This window comes from Gavialis gangeticus, unplaced genomic scaffold, assembly GCF_001723915.1.
Source record: "Gavialis gangeticus isolate Ggan-Ray unplaced genomic scaffold, GavGan_comp1, whole genome shotgun sequence".
NCBI classification, from domain to species: domain Eukaryota; kingdom Metazoa; phylum Chordata; order Crocodylia; family Gavialidae; genus Gavialis; species Gavialis gangeticus.
Genome location: NW_017729028.1, coordinates 23,166,552 through 23,176,998, shown reverse-complemented (window position 1 = coordinate 23,176,998; position 10,447 = coordinate 23,166,552). Strand labels below are relative to the sequence as shown.

The window sequence follows — 10,447 nt, the reverse complement described above, 5'->3', positions numbered from 1 at the left end:
AGTGAGTCAGACTTTTTGCCAGTGGCCATGGGCAACAGAGTCAAAGGGCCTTGCATTCTGCAGCAAGCCATATTCCCCAACTTCTGGTTGCCAGCCATTAGTTCAAGGGACTAGATAAAGAGACTCAGTAGGCTAGTTCTGGCCATATATTTGACATCCCTGCTGTAAAGGATCAATCTATTTGTACCTAGTAGGGTTGGAGAGTTGTTGTAGCCATGGTGCTCCAGGCAATACATGAAAAGCAAGTGATTCTTTGTTATTAACTTTTAGTGGGCCAACTGAATAGTTGGGGGAGATGTCAGACACTCTTCCAGACACAAATTGCCCCTCTTCAGGTCAGGGAAAGACGCGGAGATGGCCAAAGCTAAATGCCAGATAAAACAATTTTCATTTGTAAACAAAAACACTGTAAGTCATGGAAAAATAGGGCTTTAAGGGGCCTCGGGGGGGGGGGGTCATCTAATCGAACCCCCATCTTTTCATTGAAATGAAAATAATATTCAGTTGATTCAATAAAACCTATTATCAGAACCCCTTTGCTACAGTTCCTCCTCAAGCAAACACTTCACTAACTAGATTGACACCTGAGATAAAGCCTCAGTAGGGTTTTTGCATCTGTAGAGACTTCATAATCAGGAATGATATTTGCAGAATTATTCAGCAAAAAGCTACGACATCAATGACAATTTAAACAGCATTGCTGCTTTCAGCATGTCTGAACTTCTCAAATGACAACTGTTTGTTTTACTGAAATGTTACAAAGAAAAATGATCGTCCAATTCATTTTTACAGGATAGTCCCTTGTCAACCCTGATCAAGAGCACTCAGTACTGTCAGTACTCTATCGATACCAAGAGACGGCATGTGTCTGAAGTGGTGTGCAGTGAAAAACACCTGTTCCTGCCTTCCTCGTACAAGTAGGCTGCATGTTATTTTATTTTATCCTTGCTTTGCAAAGATAAATCATGGAAAAGAAATGGTCAAATTCTATTCTGACTCATTCTCCTGGCAACTGCATGAATTGTAATACAATTACAATCAGACAAGATCCATCTAAACTATTTAGACTCAACTAAAGTGCTGTATCTTAACTTTGTTTACTAGAAATCGGTATGGAATAATGACACAAATCACACAGACACTGAAGCTCGAAGACACCCCAAAGATCAACAGCAGAACCTTTGAAGAAGGTGCGACATGGCTCTGCATAGATACAAATATTTTTGGGTGAAAAGTAAACTACACCAAAAAAGCAATTTGGGAAGACTGAAACCTTTTGGGAGGTTATGTAAAGTGGTCAATACTTACAGTCAAAAAAAAAAAAAAGAAAAGAAAAACGAAAATTTTCAGGAAATAACTAATTTCAGGAAATAACTGTGATGTTTATTCTACTGTGAGTTTCTAGTTTGGGGGAAATGAATGAATTGTTTAGCCACATCAGCAGCTATACAAGACTGAAAAAGAAATGTTATTATATAAATGGACAGAAAGGAGTAGTCAGAAAATAAGATACCCCATAAGTAAAGAAGTAATATGTTTTGCTGCTTTGTAGATGCACTGGAAAAGAGAGGACTTGCACTTGAAAATTCGAATGCTAAATCTTCAAAGTTTGGAGATTCTGTTCTGAAAACCCTTGAGGAACTGCAGAAGCTATCCTCTTCCCAGAACAACCAGCAGAGACCAAGGCTTTTTTACAGATTTGTATCCGGTCTTAGAAGCTTACACAATGACACGCTTGGTTCTCTTGTTCCAAAGATGATGGAAACTTCCAGGTATGTAAGCAGCAGTGTGCTCTTGTGTTGTGCAAAAACACCATGTGGCAATATGGGGTTAAATCAATTCCAAGCCTGATGTTCTGCTATAAATAGTGCCTAATCAGTGCCTAATCTTGTATGTTGCAATGTTGAACATTTTGAAAGATAGGCCATGTGAATAGGCTAGAGAGAGAAGGAGGATAAGCACTATTAAATATTATCCCAAAACAAAATCAGCTTGGTAATCATCTATTTCAACAGGGTTTAGAGCATTATGTTTTTATTTAAATCCTTACCTTTCACTAAAAAGTTAAATTTTACATTTTCTCCATCGTTGTTCATCATCTTATATTAATTGGGGAACTGGCCTCTAAAAGACAATCAATTCTGCTAAATGTGCGATCAGATCCACAGCCTGTCCTGATCTACTCTCATACTGGCATGTGATTAACACCATGCAACAATTAGTGAACCAGCAATCGTAGATGCCAGCCATCCCCACATTACTGCATTACCATGCATAGTCCCATGTATAGGTTTTGAAGATTAGATACATATAGGTTCAACCTTACATGGGCAATACAAGGAACAGATTTGCTCAAATACACTAATTATGACCTCTGATACCTGCTGCTACTACATAATTCCTTGTAGGGAGCAGATGATTTTGGATGATCCAGAACTTTTCTGTCCCAATGTGTCCCTCCTGGTTGCATTTTATTCAGTTTACACAGACTCGGAAGAAGCAGTGTTAGTTTGGCTTATCATATCATGGAGGTTAAGGATTTGTCTGTGGGCATGGGAAGGGTGCAAATTGGTTATAGCAGTGTTATAAGAACCCTTTTGTTACACATAGCTGGCTATTGTGTAAGCAATATGATGCTGCAATGCACTCACAGACACACATTTACAGCACACAAGTATAGTTTCAGGTAAATGAATGAATGACTAGAGGTTTTAAGTGTATAGTTGGGATCAAAAAGGATTGAGGATAAGCCTGAACCAAGAGGTCAGTGATAAGTCCCCTTCTGAAACCAGAAGACTCTTAAATCCATGTCTGATTTTGACATGGACCACTACCAGCAATGTGTCTGATTTGAGAATCTGTAAGGCTGTAGATGACAAGAAGTTCAGAGCTGAATCTTAATTTCAGGACTTGGTCCTCAGAGATGTAAAACCCTCTCTTAATTATAGAAAATGTCCACTTTCACTAAATTAGAGTTGGAGCCAAGAGTCTCAAAGAAGTGTGGCATGGTTATATCCTCACAAACATGGAGCTAATGTAAACTCTCTCTTTTGCTTTCAGTTCTATCACGATCCAGGCTCTGGCTCAGTGCGGTACCCTAGAGTGCTACAGTGCCATCCTACAGATACTGCGAAGTGGCCGTGTCAATCCTCTTGTAGCAGACATAGTTACCTACACCCTTGGATTGGTGCCTTCTCCATGTCCGCAAAGACTACGGGAAATTCTTAACATGGCCCAGTATCTGCGAAGTCGAGCTTCTTTTTATGCCTTAAGCCACACTGTTAATGGGTGAGGACTAGCTAAATATAGTTCCGGGGAATGGGAGGTGGGGGTGGGGTCAAGCAGTCTTATAGTTATTGAGACCCAACGTCATTTGCCTGAAAAGAAATCCAGTTAGACACACCCAAGTAAGGAGAGTCTGATGGTTCCCCATTCCCATCTGTCTTTCCATAGATTCTACAGAGAGAGGAATATTATAACAGAAGAAGTGCAGGATGTTGCAAAATTCATGGAATCACTGCTTGGCAATGAGTGCTCTGGAGATAATGAACTAGCCTACCTCACACTACGGGTATTTCATTTCCCTTCCCGTGTACAGTAGCTGTTCTGTTAAAACAGTAAAAGGGTGCAGCGCTACATTCTGGGTGGTGAAGCAAAAAGTGTTTATTGCCTTGTTTTCATTGCTCACAGGCTATAGGAAACATGGGCAATGTCCTGGAAGAAGCTCATCCAAGTCTGAAGTCTGCTGTTAGGACCTGCATCCGAAGTGAAGCCGCAACACTTTCAGTTCAGAAATCAGCCATCCAGGCCTTGCGGAAAATGACCCTTACAGATGAGGTAAATCAAACGCTGCTGGGGAATTGAGAGTGCGCTGGCTGAACTGAGGACCTGAGCGTTTGTGCTCCTAGGTTCAATTATACTTAAACAATTTTGAAGTAAAATGTTTTGATCATTTCAACTTTTTAAAAATTTTCCCTTCAACATAAAATTTTGAAAGTTCAACTTTGAATTTCAAGGTTAGTTTCAAAATGGAACAGTTTTTTTTCAGAACATCATCATTTCCTGTAGAATAGAAATTAAGACTTTCAGTTAGCCCTATTTTAAAGTTGGAGTACTTAGTACTACTAGGTATTACATATATCAAAAAATTTGTTTGGAAAATGTTTCCCCTCCTCCACTCCGCCCCCCACCCCCATGAAAAAAAAAAAGTTTCATTGTCATTTCATTGCCTGTTGTCTTTCCTGCTTGGTGCAGGGGGCTGGACTCGATGATCTTCTGAAGTCCCTTCCAGCCTCACAATCTACGAATCTATGAATCTTTTCCATAACTGTCTTTGGCTTTTGGGGATTAAAAAAACTGGAAAAAGGTCATAGATTTCATAGACATTAGGGCTGGAAGGGACCTCAGAAGATCATCGAGTCCAGCCACCCGCCCGAAGGGCAGGAAGTCAGCTGGGGTCATAGGATCCCCGCAAGATAAGCATCCAATTTACTCTTGAAGGTGTTTTCTTGTTTTCAGCAATCAAAAAGGAAAATATTTCAATTTTCATCCACTTTTTTCAGTCACTGCAAACAAAATATAAAATCAGTTTTAACAAATACAGAGATACAACCTTCACATTATGTACTGAAACAAATTGCTAAAGAGAAAACTTTTATCAGTTGTAGAAATAAGTGGCTTGACTGTCTTTAAAGGAATAGCATGATCCAATATGTTTCAGAGAGGGATAGGCATCTCATTTATTGACCAGATTATAGCACCCTAACAAACTTTTCATTGTCGGTATAGGACCATGCAGTGCTGCTTACAATTTTCCAAGAAGCTGATGCTCCAGTTGAAAAACGTCTGGCAGCCTATCTCATGATCATGAAAAATCCTTCCCAATCTGATCTTGTTCAAATCGTGAAAACTGTCTCAAAGGACAAGAATGAACAAGTGAAAAGTTTTGTCACCTCACACATTACCAACATTTTGGACTCTGAAGAAATAGGCATTGAATTGTAAGTGCAAAATTAAATTGAACCGTGCTCACCTAGGAATTAAATTTTGAACCTAACTGCAATTCTCAGGATCATATCCAATGATTTTATATTTTTCCCCTGAAAGATAATGGTTAACTTAAATAAAATTATTTTAAAAAAATCTGAAGTCAGAAGGCTAGGTCACTGGCTGAGGTGAACCAGTGTTTTGAATACAAACAGTTTAAAGTGATTGAGGATCGGACTACACTACACAAGCATGGGAAAAGCATTGACTAATTGCAGTCAATATGACTGAGTCAAAATTCCCAAATGGTCTAAGACTGAAATACTTCTGATATTATATTAACCATATTTCCATGCATTTCTTGTCCTTTTTCAGCCTGAAAACCAAATTACAAGAAGCTTTTAAAGGATTCCAGATTCCAACAGCCAGGGATTTCAAAAAGTTCTCACGGAATTATCAGATTTCCAAAAATGTGTCTCTGCCAGGAAATAACTCTTTCTCTGCCAAAGTGGAAGGGAACCTCTTATTTGAGCCAAACAATGTTGTTCCTAAAGAAACCATGTTAAAAACTACTTTGCAAGTGTATGGGTTTAGTCCAATGGATATCTTTGAGGTATACCACCTTATTTTGCTATTTTGCAACTTTTCTTTTCTTTCTTTCTGCCCTGCTTGCTTGCTTGCAAAACTTGCAATGAAGTAGTTTCTTTTCAGAAACATTTAGGACCTGTTCTGAAGCCCTCTTAAGTCAATTGGACTCTTTCCTTTGATTCAGTGGACTTTCTGTGAAGTCACCTCCTTTGCTGACACCCATTACCAGCACATCTAGGTGCATTACAGGTTTAGACTGAGCCATGCAAAGTCTCAGTGGGTTTGTCTACACATGTATTAATGCGCTGTTGTTACTGTGCATTAAGTTTAGCTCCTCTATTATGAGCTACTAACTAAATGTGCAGTAACTGGAACTACTGCGCAGTAGCACCAGCGCATGGTCTTTTTGTGAAAAGTAATGCACAATAGACTAATTCTCCTGCACATTAGCACATTAGAATGGCTTTTGCCACAACATGCTAATGCACCGTAGAATTAGTCTATGGTGCATTAAGCATCTTGTGTAGATGCACCAAGTAAAAATAAAATGCATTGCTAGGTGATAACCCGGCTAGAGTTCTATGACCTACTAAAGATATACCTAAGTACTTGTGTTAGGAATTAAGAGATACAAAAACACTGCATACAATGTGTTGCTAGTCATCTCCACAGGGATGTGTTTAATTGAAAGTGATATGCAGCAGCCTGCTTCTCAGCCTTGCTGCACAGGAAAACTTTTTCAAAATCTTTCTCTGCATGCAGTGTATACTTGAAACACTGGTCACTAGATAGTCTGTGCTGCAGAGCTCTCTCAAGAAATGAGGAAGCTGTCTCAGTTATGATAATGCTTTATTTATTTCAGATCGGCTTGGATGGAAAGAACTTTGAGCCAACACTAGAAGCATTGTTTGGACCCCAAGGGTTTTTCCCTGACGGCGCCAGCAAGGCTTTGTATTGGATCGATGGCCGAGTTCCAGAGCAGGTTTCCAAGATGCTCTTTGATTATTTTGGTTACCCCAGGAAAAACATACAGGAACAGGTATACTTTCAGACTGTTCTTTGATTAGAGATTAATTGATCTTTAATGTCTGCATATATAAGTCTTCACATATATATAATAAAGCATATGCAGTATGCACTTCTTACATATCAGAAACACTATGCTGTTGTGGTTAATCTACAGAAATTTAAAAAAAACAAACCTTTAGTGACTCAGTGGCTGCTTCTGCATGAGACACCGACTGCACAGTAGCTCCAGACTACTGTGCAGTAGCACTTCATGGCACAAACCATGCTGCAGTGCTACTGTGCAGTCGTCTTGAGCTGCTGTGCAGTCAGCATCACAAAAAAGCCGTTTGTCAGTGATACTGCGCGCTAACTCAGGTTACTGTGCAGTCAGCATCTTGTGTAGATGTGGCCTGTATGACCTATATCAACATCCAATCCACTTTTACTTCAGAGCAAGTCAAGTTACTCCAGAATACATGTCATGTGCTCTCACCCTAATTCTAGGTAAAGATTCATGCTTTATCATATTTTAAAAAATCAAAGATCCTGGGTTTTATCAGCACGTGTGTGCAGATTAGTGAGTGTTCATCACTTAGTTGTACTAGCTGTACAGACTGACACAGTTTTTCAAACGGATCTCATTTCATTCTACTTTTTGATTCAGGAGCTGATGACTGGACTAGCACGTAATCTTGAAAAACTGATAAAAGATATGGGAAACAAAGACTTCCCTGAAGCTAGAGCTTACCTCCAAATACTCGGAGAAGAACTAGGGTACATGAAACTCAATGATTTCAAGCTTCTTGGAAATATGCTTTTAAGGACCATTAAAACTCTGCCAAGCATTCCAGAAAAGGTATGTTTCTGAAGTGCTGAATGAATATTTCTAATTAGGTTTTTCTACCAGATATTTTTAATGGTTTAATTTGCGCTTGCTTTGAAAAATCATAGCTATTTGAATGAAATACTATTAGTCGTTTAAAAAGAAAACTACAGAGAAAACTATTGCAAGTATAATGTCAAAAGAACTAATTTAATACCACCTCTTGATCACAGCATATTGATTTCGATTCCATCTCAATAACATCTTCCTAACTATAAGAACAGTAAGATAGTGGAAAGAGTGGTCTAGGAAAGTTGTGCACTCTCTTTTGCTGGAAGTTTCCTAAAAGAGGCTGGATAGGCATGGTATGGTTGATGAGCTATGATAATTTTGTTTGTATGCAGGCAATTGGACTAGAAGATCCTTTGAGTCCTTTTCAGTCCAATGGTTTTGTGATAGTTGTTTAAATCTAATTGCTAATCAAGAGAAGAGTGAGAAGGTTCCGATCATTTGAAGACTCCTGGATTTTGGAGATTTGTTACTCTGTGTTTTGTATTTGTTACTCTGTTTTATATTTGATATTTTATTTTTATATTTATAGTTGATTTTCAGACCATGGAGTTTTGTCATTGACTTCAGTAAGGCCCAAATCTTGCCAAGTCTGTCTAATTAGATTCTTTCAGTATTACACTTGTCACCGCTGGTCATCATCACTAGGGGTCACTAGTTTTTTCTCAGGCTTAGGTGATGAAAAGATGCATTATTTTTTCTTAATTTTTTTACTTCTGCCATGTAAAGTAATAAGTCTGTGAATCTTAGCCTTTGTTTTGAATAGTAATTGTTAATACAGAAGATGTGATGCTTTAAAAAATATATACCACATTCTGTGGTTAATTTCAATGTTACCAAGTGTACCTCAAAGTACTATATTGTCCAGCATTTGTTTTCTTGTTTGACTCACAGATTGTGCAAGCCATCTCAAAAGGCACCGAGGCAGATTTATTTGTTCACTACATGTTTATGGACAATGAATTTGAGCTACCAACTGGAACAGGATTTCAACTCCAGGTTGCTGTATCTGGAATTATGACCCCTGGAGCCAAAGCTGGGATGAAGATTCACCAAAAGCATGTACGTCTTAACTACTATCTTCATATTATAGTCTCCCAACAAGCGTACTGTCTTGTTTAGGAACACACCAGTGAAATGGGCAAGTAGAGAAGGGTGGCTGTGTTAGTCTGAAGATATGCGGAAGGCAGGGCAGGGTTGCACCTTATAGACTAACATTCAGAGAGGCATGAGGTTTGTAGGCTACATTCTTCTTCATCAGCTGCTACGACTGGATTGCAAGGGTACTGAATAGGAAGACGGTCATGTAAATGAAAAGATAGGGAAAGCTGCAGGAAAAAAGGGGGCACTGCTGAGAGAGGTGAAGGTGAACTGAAGGGCTCAAAAGCAGTTAAACCATTAACTGTATAAGGGTTATAAAGCTAGTTTAGGCAACAAAATAAGACTCCAGAGTCTGTGTTGAGATCATATTTAACACAGTACTGTCTTTGGATGATTTCTTTTTCTGCAATTTTGCAAAATGAGATCAGAATCTCAGGGTATTTTTACGCATGCATCGGGTGGTGGGGGAGCACTTTAATTAGAGCAGCTTTAATTAAAGCATCCAGAGTGCCTCTTGTATCAGCATCCCTGAACTTCAGAAAGGTGGGGGAAATGCTTTAACTATACATGAGATGCAGAGGCTGGCTGGAGCATGGTAATTAGCACACTCCAGCAGACTCAGTTAATCAATTAATCAAGTCTGCTCCAACACTCTGTAATACAGGCACCTGCATGGACTCTGTATTCTTATCCCATTATCTGAACTAGTATTTATAACCAGATACAAAGGTATAAAATCTTCTTTAGGAAAATAAATGTATATGTAATTCTTGTGTTCATCCTGTAGATGCATGCAGAACTGATTGCTAAACCCTCAATGGGAATTGAATTTATTAGTCATGTGGGAATAAACATCCCAGTGTTTGCTAGAAGTGGTGTGCAAATGAACTCCATTATCTACCATGAGTCTGGATTTGAAGCCCATATTGGCATGAAAGCTGGACAGTTAAAATTCAGCATCCCTGCTCCAAAGACTCCAACCAAACTATTCAGTATCAGGTATTTGATATATATAGAGAGAACATATATTCTTGTTCAAGATTTCAATCTCCCTTCTTCCTTCCTTTCTGTTTTTCAACAATAAATGCTGTTCTGGATTTTATTTTACTTTTTATTTTCTGGAAAACTGCTGGCATTTTAAAGTTGAAATAAATTCCTTTGTAGTACCAACTAGTTTCTGAACTAGCTGAGAGTCCAGTCTCATAGATACAAGCAGCAAATAACATAATGTCAGTAATATTAGCTTTCCTTTCCTTTTCTGTAAAATAATGGTGATACTATCTATGTAAAAGAGATGTTGTTAATTCCTTATCATTACAACTATTATCGTTATTAAATAATTTGATTGTTTTCTCACTAAATTCAGAAAGCTTTTTATGGACTGTTTTCAAAAGTATTTCATTTGAAAAGAAATTTAATGAATAGGGCTTTTCATTTTAAAGTATGTTTCTTGAAAATAACTAGGGCCACGTTTGTCTTCCAGTAACACATTACATTTGGTTTCTCCAACCAAAACTGAAGAAATTCCACCTCTGATTGAGAACAGAGAGTCCCGGACATCTTGCAAACCTCTCTTCACTGGTCTAAATTACTGTACCAAGGTAGAATACTCTAATTCCAGTACCACAGAGGCAGCACCGTACTATCCACTGACTGGAGACACCAGGTTAGTCATATGATCTTTCACTATGTCCATTTTTGTCTACCCCTCATGAGTCAACCTTTCCTTGTAAGGCTCACATACATAATACTGTTCTTCATGTACTTTCATAACAAACTTCATAACAGACTTCACGTACTTTTGTATCAGCTCAGAAACAGGCTTATTGGGAATCGTATTGATTTTTACTGTTTTCTATCTTAAATAAAATA

At 38.4% G+C, this 10,447-nt stretch overlaps 1 protein-coding gene across 1 annotated transcript in view; it reads left to right on the top strand.

Annotated features, from left to right (window-relative positions):
- The window catches only part of APOB (apolipoprotein B), a 52,269-nt gene that overhangs the window by 16,448 nt on the left and 25,374 nt on the right, over positions 1–10,447 (top strand). Inside the window, exons 7-20 of the mRNA XM_019520673.1 lie at positions 793–917; positions 1,105–1,190; positions 1,553–1,772; positions 3,061–3,288; positions 3,454–3,571; positions 3,691–3,837; positions 4,789–5,000; positions 5,362–5,599; positions 6,437–6,613; positions 7,247–7,438; positions 8,369–8,536; positions 9,363–9,574; positions 10,059–10,241; positions 10,386–10,410. Coding sequence (XP_019376218.1) covers positions 793–917; positions 1,105–1,190; positions 1,553–1,772; positions 3,061–3,288; positions 3,454–3,571; positions 3,691–3,837; positions 4,789–5,000; positions 5,362–5,599; positions 6,437–6,613; positions 7,247–7,438; positions 8,369–8,536; positions 9,363–9,574; positions 10,059–10,241; positions 10,386–10,410 — 2,331 coding nt within the window. The remainder of the gene's footprint in view (positions 1–792; positions 918–1,104; positions 1,191–1,552; positions 1,773–3,060; positions 3,289–3,453; positions 3,572–3,690; positions 3,838–4,788; positions 5,001–5,361; positions 5,600–6,436; positions 6,614–7,246; positions 7,439–8,368; positions 8,537–9,362; positions 9,575–10,058; positions 10,242–10,385; positions 10,411–10,447) is intronic.